The sequence below is a fragment of the Pteropus medius genome, unplaced genomic scaffold (assembly GCF_902729225.1).
Source record: "Pteropus medius unplaced genomic scaffold, Ma_sr-lr_union100, whole genome shotgun sequence".
In the NCBI taxonomy this organism is placed as follows: domain Eukaryota; kingdom Metazoa; phylum Chordata; class Mammalia; order Chiroptera; family Pteropodidae; genus Pteropus; species Pteropus medius.
In genome coordinates, this window is record NW_024349799.1 from 8,820,344 (window position 1) to 8,840,372 (window position 20,029).

The 20,029-nt window shown below is 46.3% G+C and overlaps 1 protein-coding gene across 3 annotated transcripts; it reads right to left on the bottom strand.

The window, feature by feature from the left end:
- Positions 1-246: 246 nt before the first annotated feature.
- On the bottom strand, positions 247-19,393 carry LIG3 (DNA ligase 3). Of its 3 annotated transcripts, none has more exons than XM_039885968.1 (20): positions 19,238-19,393; positions 16,683-17,236; positions 14,638-14,781; positions 12,551-12,748; positions 11,734-11,885; positions 10,899-11,065; positions 10,708-10,785; positions 10,115-10,283; positions 8,409-8,564; positions 7,325-7,456; positions 6,916-6,995; positions 5,842-5,929; positions 5,436-5,513; positions 5,002-5,125; positions 4,258-4,400; positions 3,845-3,919; positions 3,312-3,458; positions 2,629-2,833; positions 2,131-2,249; positions 247-1,008 (listed from the first exon to the last, which is right to left on the bottom strand). In XM_039885968.1, the coding sequence occupies exons 2-20, from the start codon at positions 17,230-17,232 to the stop codon at positions 775-777; spliced, it is 3,039 nt and encodes a 1,012-aa protein (XP_039741902.1). In that variant the 5' UTR covers positions 17,233-17,236; positions 19,238-19,393; the 3' UTR covers positions 247-774. The 3 variants fall into 3 exon arrangements, 2 of the variants coding, with proteins under 2 accessions (XP_039741902.1, XP_039741903.1); XM_039885969.1 differs by lacking the exon at positions 19,238-19,393 and adding an exon at positions 18,276-19,113; XR_005658024.1 differs by having other exon boundaries at positions 903-1,008; positions 2,131-2,513.
- Positions 19,394-20,029: the final 636 nt, after the last annotated feature.

Genomic DNA, 20,029 nt, shown 5'->3' on the forward strand with positions numbered 1-20,029 from the left:
TTAGCCTCAGGGTGGCATAGGAGCCATTCTTTGTAAATAAGTTGTGTAGATTTGTCCTCAGGTGGGTTATCTTAAAGAACAGCCTTGTTTCTAGAATTTGAGGAGGCAGATCATCCTGGAGCCTTCTGTCCCCCCGAGGAGTAGCCCAAACAACTTATGTTTTCTTCATAAAGGCCCCATTTTCCTACCTGATTGTGATTCCCTCCCTTCAAACCAGACCCATACCCTGGAACAGAACACAGACACGTCAGAAAATTCATTTTATTTTCTTTCCAATGAGGTTTCATTCCTGGGAAAAAGGGATGAATACAAGTTTTGCCAAATGTAAGCAGCATTTTTCTGAGGGAGGGCAGTCTCTGAAATACAATTTTAAAATGAGCCTAGAAGTAAAAGGAGGCAGGCAGGAAGAAGACCGTCACTGGGATTGGCTTCGTGGACAGAGCTTCAGTAGCCCGGCCTTGACTTTACTCGGGGTAGAAGTCGGGGGAAGGACAGAGATAACTGTAAGATGTGTTATTTTTTTTAAAGGAAAACAGCTTTTTAAAGAACAAAAAGACAAAACTAGCACACAGATCTGAAAGATCTATGTAAACCAGCAGGAGAAACGGAAGTCAGTTTCTTCACTGGTGGCACCCATAGCACCTGACTCCTGGCTGGGGAGAGACCATGCATGGTTGGTGGGTTTTGGAAGACACATTGCTTGGAGAAGAAAGTCTGTCCCCATCCTGTTCTGCCCCAGCCAGAACCCATGGTAGGGAAGGGTAGGCAGCAGTCCTAGCAGGGAGCTACCAGTCTCCGTTTCCGGATACATGCCCAAATCCACTCGGAGGAGACCTGTTGGGCCTCAAGATTCTTGTCCCTGCTACCCAGCACATGTGTAGCTGAGGCCATGTCAAATTCCTGTACCAAGTCTCCATTGAATGCCACGAAGTAGCGTCTGAGACGGCTGAAGTCTGGTGTGGAGGGCGGCAGGTAGAGCCGCACCCCAGTGAAGATGTCTAGTAGCACCTGCAAATGCACAGAGGTCAGGGTGGGGTCAGAAGTGGGGTTGGTCCTGTGCTGGCAGCAGATGTGTCTCCACCCAGATGAGCACAGGTCAGAGAATAAGGTTAGAAAAAGCCAGAAACAGGGAGCCTAGAGGTCAGGACATGAGTCAGAATTTACTGAAAAGGCACAGGTATCAAAACCCCGCATTATCCAGCCACTTCAGATTACATAGGGCTGACACTCCCCTCCATTCCTGCCTAAAAAGGATGGAGAGGGGACAGGTCCCAACGTTAGGGACCTGGATAAGGGAAAAGCACGTCTCCGAGAACCGTCTGAGAACCATCCGGTGGCTGGTGGGATGGGCCACTGGCTCTCAGTGATGCTGCTCATTCAGGTAGTCCACTGTGTATAAATAGTTAGATGTGGGGTGAGGGGTGGGGAGCAGAAACCCAGCTCATTACTGTGGATGGATTCAAGGGCTTCAGGTAGGAAAAGATGGGAAAATACTATAGGTTTGCTGAGGCCTAGAAATAGGGCCTGAGCTGCCAGACTTCAGTGCTTGCTCTTGGCTGGTGGGGGTGTGGGGTGGTGAAGTCACACTATGGTTATCACATTTCTCTATCTGCCCTTTAGGCCATCAGCTCCCCCAGAACTGAGCCTAGTTACTGGCCTCACTAGGTGCTTGGCAGCTATAATTCCCTGACCAGGGAATACAAAAGGGAAAAGGCTCCTCAGGTGGGAGGAGAGTCACTAAGGCAGTGCATGCCCTCTCCCCGGTCCTCGCTGGCTGGCACAAACTCACACCGCTGCACTCATACCCAGAGTGGGCTTTCTCCCCTTTAATGTCCCTGCAGCCTCCCTTGGCTAGGCTGGGCTGTTCTATCTCCTGCCTGTAGGCACAGCTCTCCTTCCTCTCTGCTTGCTGGCTGGCCGCCTCTGCAAGGCAACAAGAGGGCACAGGGTGGAAGAGCAGCACTGCTGGCCCTGCCCAGGACAGAGGAGCAGCTGCAGGAAGGGAGAGGGGTTTGGCCATTAGTCCCCAAAACACCTTTGCTCATCTCTCAAAGTTCAAGTGCAAAGGGTTGGGAACATGAGGCCCTAGGCAAAAGTGGCCCCTAGTGCACTGCTGTTCTTAACCCTCACCTTTGCTTGGCATGGGGTCTCGTCAGGAGCCTTCCGCTTCACCCCAACTTTCACAGAAGACTTTGTGACCAGCTTCTCTCCCACCTTCACAGGAGAAGGCTTTGCAGTCAGCTTGTGGCCTGCAGGAACGAGTTGAGGATAAGAACTAAGAAAAGGGTAGAGGGACCCGATAATGGTTCCTGAAGTCAGGGCAGCAAAGAGAGGGCCAGGTCTTGCTCTGCTATGTGCATGGGTGAGAAAAGAGAGAGCTCAGAGGTAGCTTATCTCTGGATCAGATGGGTTCTCCCAGGGTCCTGTCAGGTTTACTGAGCAGATGGAGAGTGTCCAGCAGAATGGCCTGTGGCCCATGGCTGGACATACAACAGGAATGCAGTCACTGTCAGCTGCGGTGGACAGAGAATCAGATGATTTGAAAGCTGGAATGGGACACTGGATCCCTGTCCTTTGATCTTTGCCCTCACATGCATTTTTCATCACGTCAGCCCCCTCCCTTCTTACCACCTTTGCTGTTAGGGCTACTCAGATTTCCTTCTGCCTTCTTGGCACTGGCAGAAGGATGCTTGGGGGAGGTTCTGGTTTTGCGAGACACAGAAGGCTTTGAGGTGCCCTCATTCTCTCCGCTGCTGCCCCCTGTAGTGGAGCTCCCCTCATCTCCAGCCACCACGGTGAAGTCTGCCCTCTCCTTGGATAGCTGGTACAGTTCCTGAGGAGGGGTTGGGAGAATAGCAGGTGGTTATTCCCTTCCCAGCCACTGGCCTCAAAGGCGGTCTGTGTGGTATGTTTTAGGCGCATGTGGCTGGAGAACAAAGAGGGAAGAAAGACAAATAGAGAAAAGCTGGCTTCCTTGGTGCTTTTCTCAACTCTGGCTATGTTTCCTTGAGTAATTGGTATAAATCACTGTTCTCTGTTCCCTAGTTCTTATCAACAATATAGAGGCTATAGCCTGGGGCCAAGTCCTCAGCAGGATGCTGTGAGAGCAGAAGCTCTTTGGGACCCAGGGCTGCTCAGTGGGGCCTGATGCCTGTGCTGCTGCTCTGGCCCATCAGCGGTTTGGTCTCCCTTTCTGACTGCCTTCTCAGTGGAATGGGGTAAAGGAGAAGACAGAGGACATGTGAATGGGCCAGATGCCCAACATTCCAAAGTTGGGACAGTGGGGCAGAGGACATATATGCAGCTGGCACCTTGAGCTTGGGGAGGTTAGTGGCAGATTTCCAATCCTTATCATGACGGATTCGGGTGCAGCGAGGGAATCGGATAGAGATCCCATCAGCTGTGTGAGCCTCAGATTTGGAGAATTCAGCTCCTGTGATCTCCCACACGGCAGCTTTCTGTTAGGAGGAAGTCAGGTCACTCACTGGTTAAGAAGCAAACATCTCCCAATCAGCTAGAAGCAATACAGAACAGTTAAAACCAAATAAGCACTGACTAACAGGTGGGAGACGGTTCAAGTCTCACTTTTGTTGCTGATGCTGTGTGACCTTAGGGAAGTCCTGGGCCTCAAGTGTCTGTCAGTGAAGTGCAGACCCTCTTTCCCTCACTATTGAGGATGATTCCTCAGTGTTGACTGGCCATCCCCAAGCCTGTCACTTGGCTGAACAGTCCAGATCCATGTCCCTGGGTAGACTGTCAATGAGGCAGAGACGGTGTCTCTGGCATTAGAGAATTTGCAAACTCATTCTGTGGGCTAGAGGACCCCAGGCCACCGGGTTGATACCTTTGGGTCTGGGACGATAAAGTCAGGATAGTAGATCTTGTTGATTTTCAGCCAGCTAGGTATCTTGCTGGGATCCTGGAGGAAAAAAGATGCTCTCCTATATTCCCAAGCCAAAACTAGACTTAAGCCCCGTCTTGGTCATGGGATTGTGAGAAGTGACTTAGCACAAAAGGCTGACCCTCACCCCACAGGATCCTCCCTGCCCAGAGAGGGTGTGGCCTTGAGGGCATGCAGCCCAGTTTCCACAAGGTAGGCACTCAGAGACTTTGAAGCCCTAATACTGTTCCCATGGCTAAGCAGCAGCTCTCCTGTCTGTGGAAACAGATAAGTGATACCTGCAGTCCCCAAAGTGCAGCCTGTCTCAGTAATGATGGCCAGTCCAGAGGCCAGGGCCAACCAGGTCCCTTCCTCACCTTGCTGATTTTCACCATGTCCAGCTCCTTCTGCAGGCGGGCCAGTGTTGCATCATCATGGCCACCTGAACACTTGGTGACTGTGCACCACTTCTGGCTGCTTGGATCGTAGCAGCCCATGAGGAAGATGGACATCATACCACCTGGGAGGGGGATGAGTTAAACTGTGGATGGAGGGAGCCATCTCTGCCAGCCCCACGTGCCCAATTAGAGACAGCCTGTTGGAAAGGGCTGGGCCTTGGTGTCAGAGTGCCAGAGTTTACCTGTTTCTACCTCTTACTAGCTGTATAATTTAAGCTTTATGAGCTCCAATTTCCTCTTCAGTAAATTAGGAATAATCACGCATAACTTGTTGGGCTCTGGAGGGGAGTACAAGGAATTGAACAGTGCCTGGCACATAGTAGATTGCCTAAAAGTACTAGTTCCTAAGAGCCCAGCTTTCCCTCCAGTGAGCAAACCAATTTTCCCTGAGGAGAAGGCTATCATGCCCTGAAGAAATAGTTGGTGAACTTCTTTGTGCTAGACTAGCACAGGGTATTCTTGTCTGACCTCTCCCTGCCTAAGTCTGTAGCTCTCAGATATTGCTGTCTGATGGGACATGGGCTAGGTTGGGGCTCCTGATCCCAAAACTTTGGAAGTCATGACTAGCCTAACTGGTAAATCAAGCCAGTAAAAAGGCCAGCCTCTACCTTCCGTGGTGCCTTTCAAATAAGTGCCATCCCACAGGCCAGAGGCCACCCTGACCTTTGCTCCCTTGCCCATAGAAGGCCCCAAGGACCACCAGGTCAGCTGTGTCAGCCATTGCCCCCTCATTCAAATAGTCTTTCTTCACTTTCAGCCAATGCCGCTTTCCAGGCTCATATGTACCCTGAGGGGAAGCAAGAGAAACCATGAACTAGAATGGAAATTCCATGAGGGCGGGATTTACCTCTTCACTCAATATATCAGATCTATCAGTGCCCATCCCACCCTGGGGAAGAGCCCTTAGGCTCCAGGCACTACAGAAGACACACACTAACCCATTCTCTAGATCCAGAACAGAGGTGTCCAAACTCTGGAAAGATGACCCCTCAGCACCCACCCCCCAACACCTCAGACCGCCACTGCCATCTCCTGGCCAGGGCAGGAAAGGATCAAAGGAGAGCTTCAAGTCTACAGGAGAAAACAAAGGATCTTACCTTCACGTCTTTCAGCACCAGCCCTTCCAATCCCTCTCTGATCACCCGGTTTATCATGTCAACCAAGTCTGAGACTTTCTGAGGGATAACAGGAGAGATGTTGAGAGTAGAGAGAGTGTGAGAATTGAGAGGGTGCTATGGGAGTAAGATGGAGGTTGTTCCTTTTCTCACACTAATAAAGTGCCCACTGCAAACACCCTGACTTGAATACAAGGAACAAAGGGCTTGCAAAGCAGGGACCCTACCTAGGGTGTTTCATACCCTGCCCTCCTAGGTGGAGACTAGTAGACAACATATACATATCAGCAGCCCCCATAAGAAAGTAAGACTCACTCCCAGTCACATCTAAGCCAAGGAGTTCTCTACCCTGCTGCTCTTAAACCACTAGGACACTGCTTTCGCTCACCGTCACTTGCTTCATCTCTGAGAACATGATCCGATTGGGAATTTCAACCATATTATCATGAAGAAACTTCCGCCGCTCACACAGAGGCCTAAAGGGGAGAGGAGAGCTGAGGTCTGGCCAGGACCCTCCCGCCCCCATTAGGAGTTCTCAAGAGGGAAGGGACACAATAAACTGCTTCATGAGAGGGTTTGCAATGGCTTAAAGCCTTCGTGTCTAACATTTCTGCCTGTCAAGGGCTACAAGGGCTCCAGTGACCAAAGACGGACAATCGTGAGCTATGGCATAGAGCTACTTCATTGTTCTGGTTCCTGTTTCTACTTCATTGAGTCACAGGAGAACTGGCCTTTAGCCCAAACAGATTGTATGAATTCTGGTCCCACTTGAAAAATGACTCTCACTCTCTTTTTTTATCCCCAGCACCCTGCCATACCTCAGGCCCAAGGCTGGCTGGTTCTTGGGTCAGCAGGATGACAGGCCTCAGGACCTGAAGCCCAAACCCCAACTCCTACCCCCAACAATTATTTCTCCCTTCCACTTCCTTCCCCTTCCAAACTCAAGAATGTGAGCCAGTGTGGGAGGGGTTATGGCAGGGATACACTTTGTAAGTGAGAAGGCCAGTACTGGTTTCTTGGGCCTAATAATTTGGAGGCAGCTAAGTCAAGACTGCTCGTTTTCTCTAAGACAGTCCCACTCATCGCTTCCTATTGTTGGCCTCTTCTGAAAGTAAAACCTCTGACCTGAAAACCATCTGCCTTACGTCCCTGTGGGTGCTATTGTAGAAATAAACTGAAACGCTACTGTGCTCAGTCTATTTCTTGTCAACAGTCAATTTTGCTGTAGTAGAGAAAGTATGGGGTGGGGGTTGGGGTTTTCTCTGTGACTTAAGCTGTCAAGAAGAAATCTAGTCAACACATCTACTCTTCCTAACACTGAATGGAGAGTTGACTGTAATATGCAGCCCCTGGCCCTGCCCAGCTACTGGACACAAAGAGGTATATGCTACAGGCCCTTCTCCCTCTTTTCCAATCGGAACCCCCCACCTCACCACCTAGGAAATGAAAAGAGATTCCTCACCTGTCCATCAAACTGACATCATTGAAGTAGATACAATCGAAAACAAACAGGCAGACATTAGCATCCTGGAAGGCAGCTTTCTGTAAAGAAAAATGAGATAGTAGGTATGTGAAAGACAAAAATAAGAGGGCATGAAAAATGGGTAGTACCAATCCACTTCTGAGGACCCTCTGAAGCCCCCGATAGAAAAGTCCTATTTGTGCTTTGAAGCCCCTGGGCCATTAGGGCACTTAGCAGATGGTCCTGAGTGGAAACCAAAACATCTAAACTCAGGGCTAAATTCATTAACAGTTCAGAAACAGAGTAAGCCCAATCCTGAGTGATGGATTCCTCCCCTTCTAGACTGATAGCACATGCACATATATGCAGACATGTGCATTCATTTTGTACATTTGCCCTCGGCCAGTACCTTGTGCACTCCCAAAGTCCCAAAAGGCAGTGGTTTGCCTGTCTTGTTGTCAATCAGGAGCACCTCAGAATCCAAGATCATGCTGTGGCCCCCAGGGAAAGCCTGGGGGATGTAGTCCTTAAAGTGGGCCACCTGGAGGTAGAAGGGGTCACTTAGGTGAGGGAGAAGTAGGCAGCAGGGACCTGAAGCTGAGCCACCGAAAGCAAAACCCAGTCCCCAGAAGGAACACAGACCACCAACATGTGGAAGGCCACTACTTAACTCTCCTCTGAACACCTGGAACAAGTGGCCTGACTGCTCGGTGTTACAGCAGGAAGGCCAGATGTAAGGATGCGAGCTACCCATCATGGAAATCTGAGCTAGGAAAGAAGGGGTAGCGGGGACAGAAAGTCCATCTACTCACAAGCTACTGGAGCCAGATGTTCTAGCTGCTTTTCCTAAAGATACCCCCAAATGTTCACAGAGGCCCTGTGAGCTAAGAAAGGCTGAGGAATGAGGTTCTCCTGACTGAGGGCAGGAGTCTGGCTCCCAGATGTCCCACATGGGATTGTGTTTACATCAGAAATGTAAGCTTCCAGAGGTCCAGAACTTTGGTCCACTTTTTTTTTTTTTTTTTTTACTGCTATACGTCTACTACCTAGAACAGCACTTAGCACAGACTAAGTACTCGATAAATATTTGTTGGACAAATTCATGAATGATGGCCCAACAACCCTTTGTACACGAGCCGTAATTTAGCTCAGAGGGGAGGAAGCACACAGGAAAGAGAAACACAAAAGATAAGCACTATAAATCACTCACCAGATGAGCTCACTGTCCCAATACCATGGTGGGCAAGAGAAGCATCACTGTCCACTGGGGCTCTGTGCTAACTAACTCAAGTCTGGGCTCTTTGGCTGTGCCTACTGAGCAGCCCCTCATTATCGGAAGAGTCCAAAAATGAATAAATTAATTAATTTATTCATTCAACAAATACAAAACAAACCTATTGTGTACCAGAGCTAGAACGGCTATGGAACTCTGACCTTGAGATTCTTAGAAGCAGAAGGGAAAGATAGTCCTGGTAGAAATGAAGGAACCTTACCTTGTGAGGTAAGACAGGCTTGAGACTGCGGCTGAAGTAGCTGAAGTGGTCCCCATTCTTATGCACCTGGACTCGCTCCCCATCATACTTGATCTCAGAGAACATGCCATTAGGACACTTCCTTATCGCATACTCTATGGACTTGCAGGCCTCGGCCTTGGGGTGGAGAAAGAAAAGCCTGGAGACTTACAGGTGTTCTCCCAATGAAGGACTACACAGCAGGGAGAGCCCGAGAGCTCAGGTTCTGGGGACTAACTGCCAGAACACACCCTCACAGTAGGCCACTGAAGAGGTGATGAGCATGGAAAAGGCTGAGCAGTGTCATATATAGAGATTGCATTTTGAGGAATGCAACTCATTGTAGAGAAAATAAAATTCCACTGAAACAGCATTTTGGTCCCCCCCAACCCCAATAATTTAGGATCTTGCAAGGCCTTTGGCTTATTATTTAACATTTCAGTTATCTCAGCACAGGCAGTACATAGAGGTAAGATTAAAAAGTGACAGTGAGGCTGGCAGGGTGGCAGTGACCAGGGAGCCTGAGGACAGGGAATGACACAGGAATGCTTATTCACATACCTGTGCCATCTTAACTTAAACAACAGTGGCTACCATGTTAGGGTCATTTATGTGTGTCAGATCACAAATATAATTTCATTCCTTCCTTGATGTGATATCTAATGTGACAGATACTGTTTTCATTTTATGGATGAGAAAACGGAAGTTTAAGGAAGTATTTAAGGTTACATAGCTAGTAGGTGGCAGGAATGAGGTTTGAATATAGGCCCAACTCTAAAAGCTATGTAGTTAACTGCTAAGCTATATAATCTATGCCACTCTTTAAATGGCAGGTTGTAGAACAGACTCCAGAAAGAATTCTTATAAAAGTCAGAAAGGCCACTACTGCAGGTGACCGGGGTCCCGTTCCTGGTATGCAGATCTCACAATTTTGGTGCTGGTTGTCCCACCTTCCTGGGAGGGAGAGAACACTTCCCCATCTGAAACATAAAACCCTAAACCAAAGCTTTAGTATAACACACAAAACCGTTTCATTAAAAGCACTGCACACCACTAGAACAAATCAAAGGATCCGACAGTGGGCATGGCAGCATTCATGGAAGGTCCTGTAACATAGGAAAACCAATGCCAGAAAGGAAATCCCATTTCTCATGAAATGAGCAGAGGCCCATGATGCTCTCTCTCAGAGCTGGTCTCCATTCCTTAAGCTTCCTCTGTCCAGAAAAAAAGGAGGCCTAATTCACCCTGTCACAGAAAGCCTGACTCTGCCACCAACTTTCACAGCTACTTTGGGGCAGGTCACAGAACCTCAGGAGTTACCTAACACATCCACTTGTCTTCAGGAAAGATGATAAACCATTCTACGTAGACGCTTCAGAGGGTTTCATATGTCATTCACATAGGTAAACTAAAGATCAAGAAAAGCTAAGTAACTCATCTAAGATTTTATAGCTTATTGGTGGCAGAGCTGGGCCTAGAGTTCAGGTACTTACACTAGATCATGCTGACTTCTCCTTTGCTTTTACTTCCTCATTGAGAAACAGCCCTCTGCATCTCTACTTTTCCTTCCCCAAACTCCTATAGTCAACTTGCAAGGGGCTATCAGCATTCATATGCTTCCATACCTCACATGGAAGGATAGTATACTTGGAGAGGGGTAGAAAGCAAGGCCAGAGCAGCTTCCTTACCAGCATGGGCTGCACTGGGGTCATCAGTGAGGCCTGCACACTTAGAGATCGTCTCTGGCCTGGCTCCTTCTCCACCTCCTGCTCATTGTGAAGGACCCGCTCAACCACATCCTGCAGGTTGCGCGAGGCTTTGAAGGCTTCATAGGCATTGGGGTCAAGGGCGTCTAACCTGCCAATGTGAACAGGAGCATGGAAATAAAAAACACTGTCTTTGACCTTATTGCTTTGGATAGCAGTCTGTCCTCAGAGAGAGGAGGGGTCTCAATATATGAGGAAGGGGTTATGTTCTATTATCTAAAGACTTTCATAGGCAAAACAGCTCTTGGACATGCTGCTCTAACAAAGAGGGGGCTGGAGTAGGCAACTGACTCATACTATGCTTACGGAACATATTCCATCCTTTGTGATAAGAGTATTGTTATCTCCATTTTATATATGGGAAACTAGAGGCTGAGCTAGGTCCAGTGATGGGTCCCACAGGAAAGAAGAAGGTAGAATCAGGATTCAAATGCAGATCAGGACTCCAAAGTCCTGATACCAGCTGGTAACAAAGGAAGCTGGCAGCCAAGGCTGTCTGAAGAGCTGGTACTTACACATGTTTTGCACCTGAGTTCATCTTCAGATCATGTTTAATCAACCTGATGATGCACTTGAGGTCATTGGCTGTACACCTAGGAGATGAGGCACATTCAACTTGGTCTTTGAACAGCTCTGGACCCCCAAACTTTCTTTCCCTAGAGATTCCATCTTCCCAAGCCCATTTCCACTGGGCAGCTTCCCCAACCTGGAGGCGATGTCCTGCAGGGCCTGTTGTTGCTCATCCTCCTTGGTGAGCTTGGAGAGCCGCAGGAGGAATTCGTCCACCTCCTGGATGGTGAGGAGGCTCTTGGCAGCTGGGGGGAAAGACTTGCTCTGCTCAAAGAAGACTCTGATCGTCTCTGACACGTCACCCTGTCTCCAAAAACCAAATGCCACTGCAACAACCCCTGAGTGGCCAAGTGTGTCCCCCAAACCCCCAGGGCTTGAATCAGAGATTTCAATCATCACTCTTGTCCATAGCTCACACATATCGACCTTACTTCTTAAAGAATCTATCCCACCCACAGTCCTGGAAAGGGTACCCCCACCCACCAAGGGTTCTGGCCACCTGCCTTAACGAAAAATGAAACAAGGACAAATCCAGGGCTGAGCCAATTTGATTCCTGTTAGAACCTGAACTAAGAGACCAATACGGTCATCAGATAACGGGGTACTTGGACAGAAACTTTCCGTGCAGTCATGAACAAACCAAAGCTGAATGGTAAGCCCAAGTTATAGGGGAGAAAAAAGCAAGAAAAACTAAGGTCCAGAATAAGAGTCCCAGGAAGGACAGCAGGAAGTCTCAAATCCTGACCCTCGAGAGCTAGGCTTTCATGGCTCAGCAGTATAATTTCAGTCCTCAGAACCTTGTGAAACTAACAGCTGTAGTCTCACATTCAGCTCCTCTCAAACGGAAATTTGCGCAAATCGGTTTCAGTTTCTTAAAAAAAATATGTGCCCCAACTAGAAAAAAGAGATTGCAGGTGCTTGGCTTGGCAGAACCCCACCTGGAATGCCCCTGACCTTGCCCTTCCTCTGACCTGCTCTAGGTCCCGTGCCATATCATCTGGGTTGCAGTTAAAAATGCGGCTAAAAAGCTTCACGATCTGCTTATCATTCAAGTTGTAAACACTCTTAATAACACCTGGTAGAAGCAGCTTCACTGTTAGGTACACATCACCGTGGAAACCATCTGGAGACAGAAGAGGAACCCTTCTTGAGAAATAAAGCTTAAACACATACATTAACTCAAGGAATTGCAAGAGATGTCTACATCACTACCTGTGATGCTATAGTACCGTGTGCATTTTATGACACTAGCAGAGACCATGGTGTTCTTTGGTGGTGGCTGGGGTTTATGTGTCTGCATCCCCAAATTTAGCCCCTGGATGAACTACTGCAGTGCAGAGCCATGACTTTTACTTCAGTGTGCCCAGTGACGAGCACCTTATAGATGCTCAGTGATGATTTCTTAGATGAATGAAAGCGGGGTTGGAAGATTCTATTCCAAGCTGTGCATGTGAGTCACAAAAACCTAATCAAACATGTAGGATAGTGAATATTCCTCTTAGTCAAATGGAATAGAGTCTTTTGACTTCCTGGGGGTAGAATAGGGCAGGGGAAGAAAGATGCCAAGTGCTCAGAGCAGAACTGGCTACATCCTTTGTGCGGCCCAGTATAAAATGAAAATGTAGGGCTCGTTGGTCAAAATTATTAAGAGTTTCAAGCCAGCAAGAGCAGAGCAATTAAACCAAGCATGGGGCCCCATGCAACTGAACAAGTTCATATGCCCATGAAGCTAGCCATGGCTCTGGGCTTTCCAGGGGAAAAGCCCACCCAGGATGCTCTAGGTCCTACCTCCTGCTGAGCCTTTCCGAAGGAAGTCCTGGATGATCTGAGTTTTCATGTTGTAGCTAGGATTTTCAGCCACTGTGGCACACAACTTCCGAAACACACGTAGCAGACAATCCTTGTGCTTAGGGTCACATTTGCTTGAGGAAAGACTTCTTCTAGGGGTAGGGCTTGAGCGGGCTTCCCCAGAGTTGTTGGGCATGGCTGTTGGAGAGAGAAAAAGGGAGAAACAGTATAGATAATTCATTCTGCCTTGCTGAAAAGGAAGAAAGAAAAACTAACAGGCACTCTGCTGGTGCTCTATGTGTAGCTTCATTTAATCTCCCCATATAGCCCTTTGAGGTAGATACATTACGCTTATCTTACAGGTAAAGAAATGGAGATCAAGTAATTCCCCCAAATCTTACAGCTATTAATGGTAAAGAAACAGCGGCCTCACACCCAAGCAGAGGACCAGCTGATGTACATCTTTTTATATGAGCACTTCACAGAAGAAAAAAGGCCACCTTCATGCCAAGAGTGGTTAGAAGGATCTCAGAGCAATTGTAAAGCTGAACCCAGAAAAGTTGGGATGAGGAAGGGGAAAGAAATCATGAGACATGTTAGTCAATGTGAAACCAATGCTACCACAGGCTGTTAGAGCTAGAAGAAGCCTTAAAGATTATCTAGTTTGATCTCTTCTTACTGATTAGAAGACCAAGGCCTGAGAAGACATTCCCAGCCCCTTGCCACTCCCACCCACCACCATCACCATGATCTTTTCTTTCTTATTGTCAAAATAAAAGGTTTTCGACCAGCAGGGTTTTTCTCCAGATACCCTAAAATAACTGTGTAACTCTTGAGTGATCCCTTCTTAAGTTCTTGTGACCATTTACAAAGCAAATTTCACTCTGCAAGCTTGCAGGAGAGCCATTAGCAAGCAAGTTGCTGATGTAAGCGTCTTCTTGTCTGGGCTTTGTAAATTATAAATGCATCCTCATCTCTGACCTGGAGTCTAAAGAGGATTTTAGGGGACAGAACCTCCAAAGTGTTGATGTTCAGCAGGTTTTAAGCACCAGAATACCTTGTTCTCTTCAACTTCTTTCAAATTCCTTCCCCAGGACCAGGGCCCTTCCAGAAACATGTTGTTATTGTCACCTGAACTCTTCCGTATTTCTATCTTTGGCCTACCATTAAACAAAAACACAAACCTCAGAGTTTTAAAAGAATAAAATATCCCATAGAGTCAGGCACCATGTTTACAACCATATCTCCTTCAGTCCTCATGAGAACACTGTGGAATAAATGAGGCAGGTGTTGCCATTGCCACTTCACAGATGAGGCCACAGAGGTGCAGAAGTGAAGCGACTTGCTCCCCTGAGCATGTTGTCAGGTGATACTGCTGGAATCAGGACCCAGGTCTTCTAAACTCAAGTCTAGGTTTCTTTTACTACTACTTCAAGCAACTTCTGAATCCATGTATTTTGGCTTCATTTTGTTTACCTGAGTCAGTCACGGAATGTCTCCAAATAAAAGACATAGCAGGGTGTAGGGTAAAAGAGCACAGGTGTTGGGAGTTAAACAGATTTCAGTGTAAATACTAATACCATAATGAACCTGAACATAAACTTTCTCATTCATAAAATGGACCTAATAAAAGTTCTTTCAAAGGTTAACTGAAGAACAAATGAAACTACATATGTAAAAGCCTCTAATCCAACACTATCTGTTACACAGGGCAAGCATGATATCTGCCTTCTTTCACACTTTCTTTGGTATGGGTAAGTTTAGGGATGCCATTTCTCAAAATTCTTTATCAAAAAACAAGGAAGTAAAAGGCAAGTTATAATACTCTGTCTGACCTAAGTAACTACTGTGAGAAAAGTCTTGACAAAACAAACATCTTTTTGCTGCAATAGAAATTAAAGTATGCAAAGAAATGCCATACAGTTGGGGTGTTGAGAATTAGCCATTATCTGTCTCTGCTCAGATGGAAGCAAATTATTGAGACGAGACAGCACAGAATTTTCACTCTTAGCCGGAGTCCCAAAGAGGACACCAAATTAAAAGGTGGACCATAACAGCTAAAGTAGCCTTAAACCTATCTATCTTACCTGAAAAGCCAGAAAATTTCCGGGTATTGGTACTGGTAACAAATGAGGCACCTTTCACTGGAGATGTCACCTGGCCAGTAGCTGTCAGCTTAGCCTGGACAACAGCTTTCTTCTTTGGTGTGCTTGCTGTCTTAGAAGATAGATCTGTAGGACCCCAAAAGAAAGAAAAATATCCTTCAGTGAAAGATCCCTGAGAAAGCTTCCAAAAGGTCTATCATCCACTCTTAGAACCTCGCTTGTTACTACCATGGCGTCACCCCAAAGCTGGCTGCTGGCTGGCCAGTCTTTTTGAGTAGAGGTAGTGGGTAATTGGAGGGAAAGGTTTTGGAGGGGAAGATGTTCTGGGGAAAAAGACCCAGTTACCCTTTACTTCTATTAGTAATAAATTTTCACCAACATTTTCCACCTCTTATCTCACATATAATAATCTCCAGATTATTTGTGGGGAGAGAGTGGAAATCACATTTTATCAATAGATAAAACCTGAGAAGCTTAGCTCCACAGAATTAACCCCAACTTATAGGTGCACAAGAAAGTAAAATGAAGATGGATAACAGAGAATGTTGGATTGACATAGGCAGGAAAACTTCCAGCTGCTGAGTTATTTGAGCTATATGACAGTTTAACTCTACTTTGTATTTCTCTTCCTCTGAATTAGATGAGTCAAGAAGTAACAAAGGCTGAGGCCAATGGCTAAGGCAGCATAGGGCAGGATGGGGGCTTGAGAAAGGAATTATGAGAAATAGTTTTCTCTCCTAGACGTCTTTTTTCCTTCCAAAGAACAAGGATTAAATGCCCATTTTTAGAGCCACTGTTATTAATCTTCCTATAGTGACAAGAACTATACTTAATTGAAACTATGAACATTACTTTAAAGTTGAGGACACTGATGGTCATAAAGGACTAACTGGATTTGGAAGCATCAGTGTAAAATTTATAAAATATGCATACATGTAAATATACATGCATGTGCACATATATTATATGTACCTGTGTATGTATGTACGTGTTTTCAAGTATATACATAAATTTTCTAGTTCTAGTCTGCTAAAAGGGCTTAAGAAAAGATACTCATGGCAACAAAGACACATAACACCCAGATTATGGTTTTTCATGCTATTCTCCACTAACAGGAACCAGAACTTTTCAGAGAAATGGCTGATTCCAGGGCAGGGACAAGATACACAGAAGGTAAACCTAAGAGCATACTGTGTTATGCCAGAGAGTAAGGAAGAACTTTAAAACATTTTTTAAAATAATGATAAGGGTATCCAGGACACAGAAACTAGCTCAAAGGGGCTCCCCAACTGGCCAAATATGGAACAATAAGAATCAAATTAATAAATCACAGTAAAATTATGACCCACCAGGAAAAAAAAAGTAATCTGTGAGTCCATTCAGATAAACTGATAGATAAAAGGAAGCAGTGGTAGGTATAGTACCCTATTCTTCAAAAATGTCAATATCATAAAAGAAAGACTACAAATATGTTCGATTAAAGGAGGCTAAAGAGACATGATCACCAAATGCAATATCTGATCTTAGACTGGGATTCTATATAGAAGGGGGAAAAAAAGCTATAAAAGATATTTTATCAATTGACAAAACTGGAATACGGACAGTAGATTAAAGTATTATATTAAGAATAAATTTACCGAAATTGTTAGCTGTATTTATGGTCATGTAAGAGAATATTCCTATTCTTAAGATATATACATTGAACTATTTAAAGACAAAGGGCCATAATGTATGCAACTTACACTCAATGGTCCAGGAAAAAAACTAAATGTGTGTGTAAGGAAAGAGTAATAGAGCATACAAGAACACAAATGATAAAGAAAAGACAGCAACAATAATTAAAATGGGTAAAGGGAATATAAACATTCTTTGTACTATTTTTATTCTTGCAACTTTTTGTGAGTTTAAAATTATTTCTAAATAAAAAGTTAACAGAGGAAAGAAAGAAAGGGAAATTGGACTCTATTCTCCTTATCACTTTTTCTTTCAGCACTAGCAAGATGAGAAAGCAGTATTCTTCACCCCACCTGTAATGTGCTGGTTTATCTGTTCTTTCTCATTATCTTCCAGCTCTTCCCAGCCTTCCAGCTCTGTGAGGTCCTCGATTTTTTTTGTGGTGGCCCGGGCCCGCTCCAGTTTCTCAAATATGCATTTAATGTGGTACCACTCTTTCATATCACCCCCGGACTCTGAGAAAGGATTAGGTACCACTTTGCCGATTCGGCACACACCCTTTACAATCTTTTCCTTGCATTTTTTGCAGCCGGCTGTGCCACGCTTGGCATAGTCAACACAGAACCGTTGCTCAGCCATCTCACAGGGCCCACTGCAGAGTCCCACATGCGACCCTGGCAATAAGACAAGGCAGGTGGCACGTAGTCTTAGACTGCCTTCCTGGAATGACAGAACAGGCTTTCTTTTCCGGAGTAGGCAGGGCCCATGAAGCCGATCTGTTTCTGACCACTGGCTGAAATGTTTTATGTTTGGCCAAAGATGTTCTTCTCGGAATAGGCACAATTCTTTTCGGCTGAGTGCACGGAGGGTTGATGGGAAGAGAATCTTGAAAGCCAAAGTCATACAGCTGCACGACGGGGTGAAGAACAGAAAAGGTGAGATATAAATGAGGGGCTAGGCTTCCCATTTATTCAAAGGCCAAGGTCCTAATACAGTCTATGCTGACTAATCAAACACTTCCCAAAATATTAAAGATTTATTGCCTACAGGATAAAGAAGAGTTCCAGTACAGGAAAATTCAGTTTGCAAAAGGGTGTTCAATTAACTACTGCACACATGTATAACTAGTAAATCACAATCAAGAGAATCCAAATAACATAAAACCTTTCTTAAGGCCTCGGCAATACCTGATATTCATAATGATGACCCCTAAATATTACGAGACCTGAAGTTTCTTTTTAATCACCAAAAAAATTCCATTATGTTCATGAAGTTTTTAATGTTAAGTATAACATATATGCCATCCTTAGAAACTAATTAAGCTACTATAAAGATCTGTGATTTAATCAGAAGCCCTATTTTGAGAAGCAATTAAAGGGAGTCTAGAACCAGAATGCCTGGGTTCAAGTCCTAGCTCATTAGCTGTGTGACTTTGGTAGGTTACTTAACCTCTCCACTCCTGAATTTCCTCAACTGTAAAATATGGGTAATAATAGTACCTAACTCAAGGGATTGTTATTCTAAGAGTAAAGCCCTTAGAACAGAGCTGGACACACAGCAGGGGCTCCGTACGTGCAATTAGCCTGTTTATACCTCAGTAACTTGAATCATGGAATGCTGACATAAATGGACAGCAAGAATCAAAGAAACTGAAAAAATCAATCCCAATGGAAACAAGGGATAATATCTGCATGGTATCCTTCCATCTGCTTAGATTAATTATTTTCTGAAGTATTTTCATAGTTCCGATTTTAAATGAACTGGAAATTATTTCAGCCTGCACACCGCTTTGTAGTGAAATTGCTATTGGATTATAATGAAAAGCAGGCTTCACTTACTGTAATGAAACATGATGCAGAGGAAAGTAGGTGGATGGGAATCAGGGATGGGAAAAATCCTTTAACTCCTCTCAGTTTTATTTCTAAAACAGGGAAAATAGTACCTACCTCAAAGAATGGTTGGGAAAATTAAAATGAGTCCACAGATGGGGTGGGAGTGGGAGGCTCTGAATTCCTTTATATATAAAATATGCATATTAATATGTACCTTTTTGGGGGAGAGAAGGTTTATGATTTTTCATGAAATTCACAAAGTACTCTATACTCCCCAAAAGTTTTATAACCACAGAGGTGAAGTATGTGAAAGTTTGGCAGGCCCATAAGTGAGACTCAGAACAAATGAGGTTTCAATATGTTCCTCAGGAAGAACGATTTATGAAGCACCCCTTAAAACCCGTAATGAAAGGTACTGACTTCAGAGTACCCCAACCTCCGCAGGGCCGGAGGCCCAGAAAGCACCGGGCCACGAGGAGGCACAATGCTGCTTTGAGGAAACCAGCCTGTCCCACAGTCCCCAACGGCCACTGCTCAGAATTTCATGAAAAGAAGTCTGTCTAGAAGGAAACCACTGAGGCCTGAACGCAGCCCGGGCCGCCTCGGGCCAGTGAGCTGCACCAGGCCGGGAAGTGAAAGCCTTGCTGCCGCTTTTCCTGGAGGGCCATCCCGCGATGCTTTCGGGGCAGTGGGCAGGGGTTACTAGCCGGGTGCAGACCCCGGGGTCACCAGAGAGGAGGTGGGGAAGCGAGTCTCTTGGCTTCGGACGGCCGGGGACCAAGCAAAGAGCCCTTGGATGGGGAAAAGGACGCAGCAGCAAAAGAAAGGCTTCAGCGTGCTGAGCCGGCAGGGGCCAGAGCAGCCCCCGCGGAGGAACCTTTCTTGGCGGGGACCCGTAGGGGCCAGGGAGAGCCGCGAACCATCCCCCATGGGCTCCAGGGGGGCCGTCACGTCACGGAGGGTGTGCCCTGGAGCTCTGCGGGCGGGGGAGGAGCCGAGGAGGCTGGCTCCCTGGCCGCGCCGAGCCCCGGGCCGCCTCTCTCCCCACTGCCCAGCTCCGCCGCGCCGCCACTCACCTGCCTCCCCGGCTCCGGCGCACAGTGTAGGCCTGTGACTTAGCGACTATTGGCCACGCTCAGCCACGGTGGTGGTAGCGCCTGTCGCTTTAAATCCGGGTCCTTGAGCGGGCCGCAGCGCGCAGGCGCAAAGGTCCCGGCCCAGGCCGCGACACGCGTCCGCGTCCCGCCCCCCGCCTGCCACGCGGACCCTGGTCGGATTCGACTAGTGAGGCTCCGGGTTTGATGTTGGGGAGCGGGGTTGCTTCCCAATCTTGGGTCGCACGCAGCCGAGGAAAGCGGAGGTGCGGGCAGCTGGTGGCGCCCAGGGGTGCAGCCTGGCCTGAATTTCTGAGGACTCCCTGATTTGCTCATAATGTTAGAGATTATCTAGTCCTCAAAGGTAGTGGTTGAGAAAGTATATTGTAATAAGTTTAGTGACGGCAACAATCACGTCAATTCAACCTACTTTTCTGTCATGCCCTCTGTCCCACACAGTGCCTAGCACATATTTAGTATTCAATAAATATTATTGAATTGAAAGGAGGCACTAGATAGCTATAAAGTGTAAAGGAGCGATTAGGAGAGTAACCTCTTGATTGTGTATCGTTTAAAGTGTGTATTATTTCTGAAACCTCAAGTCAACTTTGAGAGATTAGGATCGCTATTTTTACAAAAGAGTAGTAGGCTCAGAGAAGGTTAAGTGAACTTTTTCTGGGTCCAGGAACAGCGAACAATAGGGCATTGTTAGGTAAGCAAAAGTGAGATCCTGCAGGGAGTCCTGTGCTATGTGAAAAAGCTTGGCCTTTATTA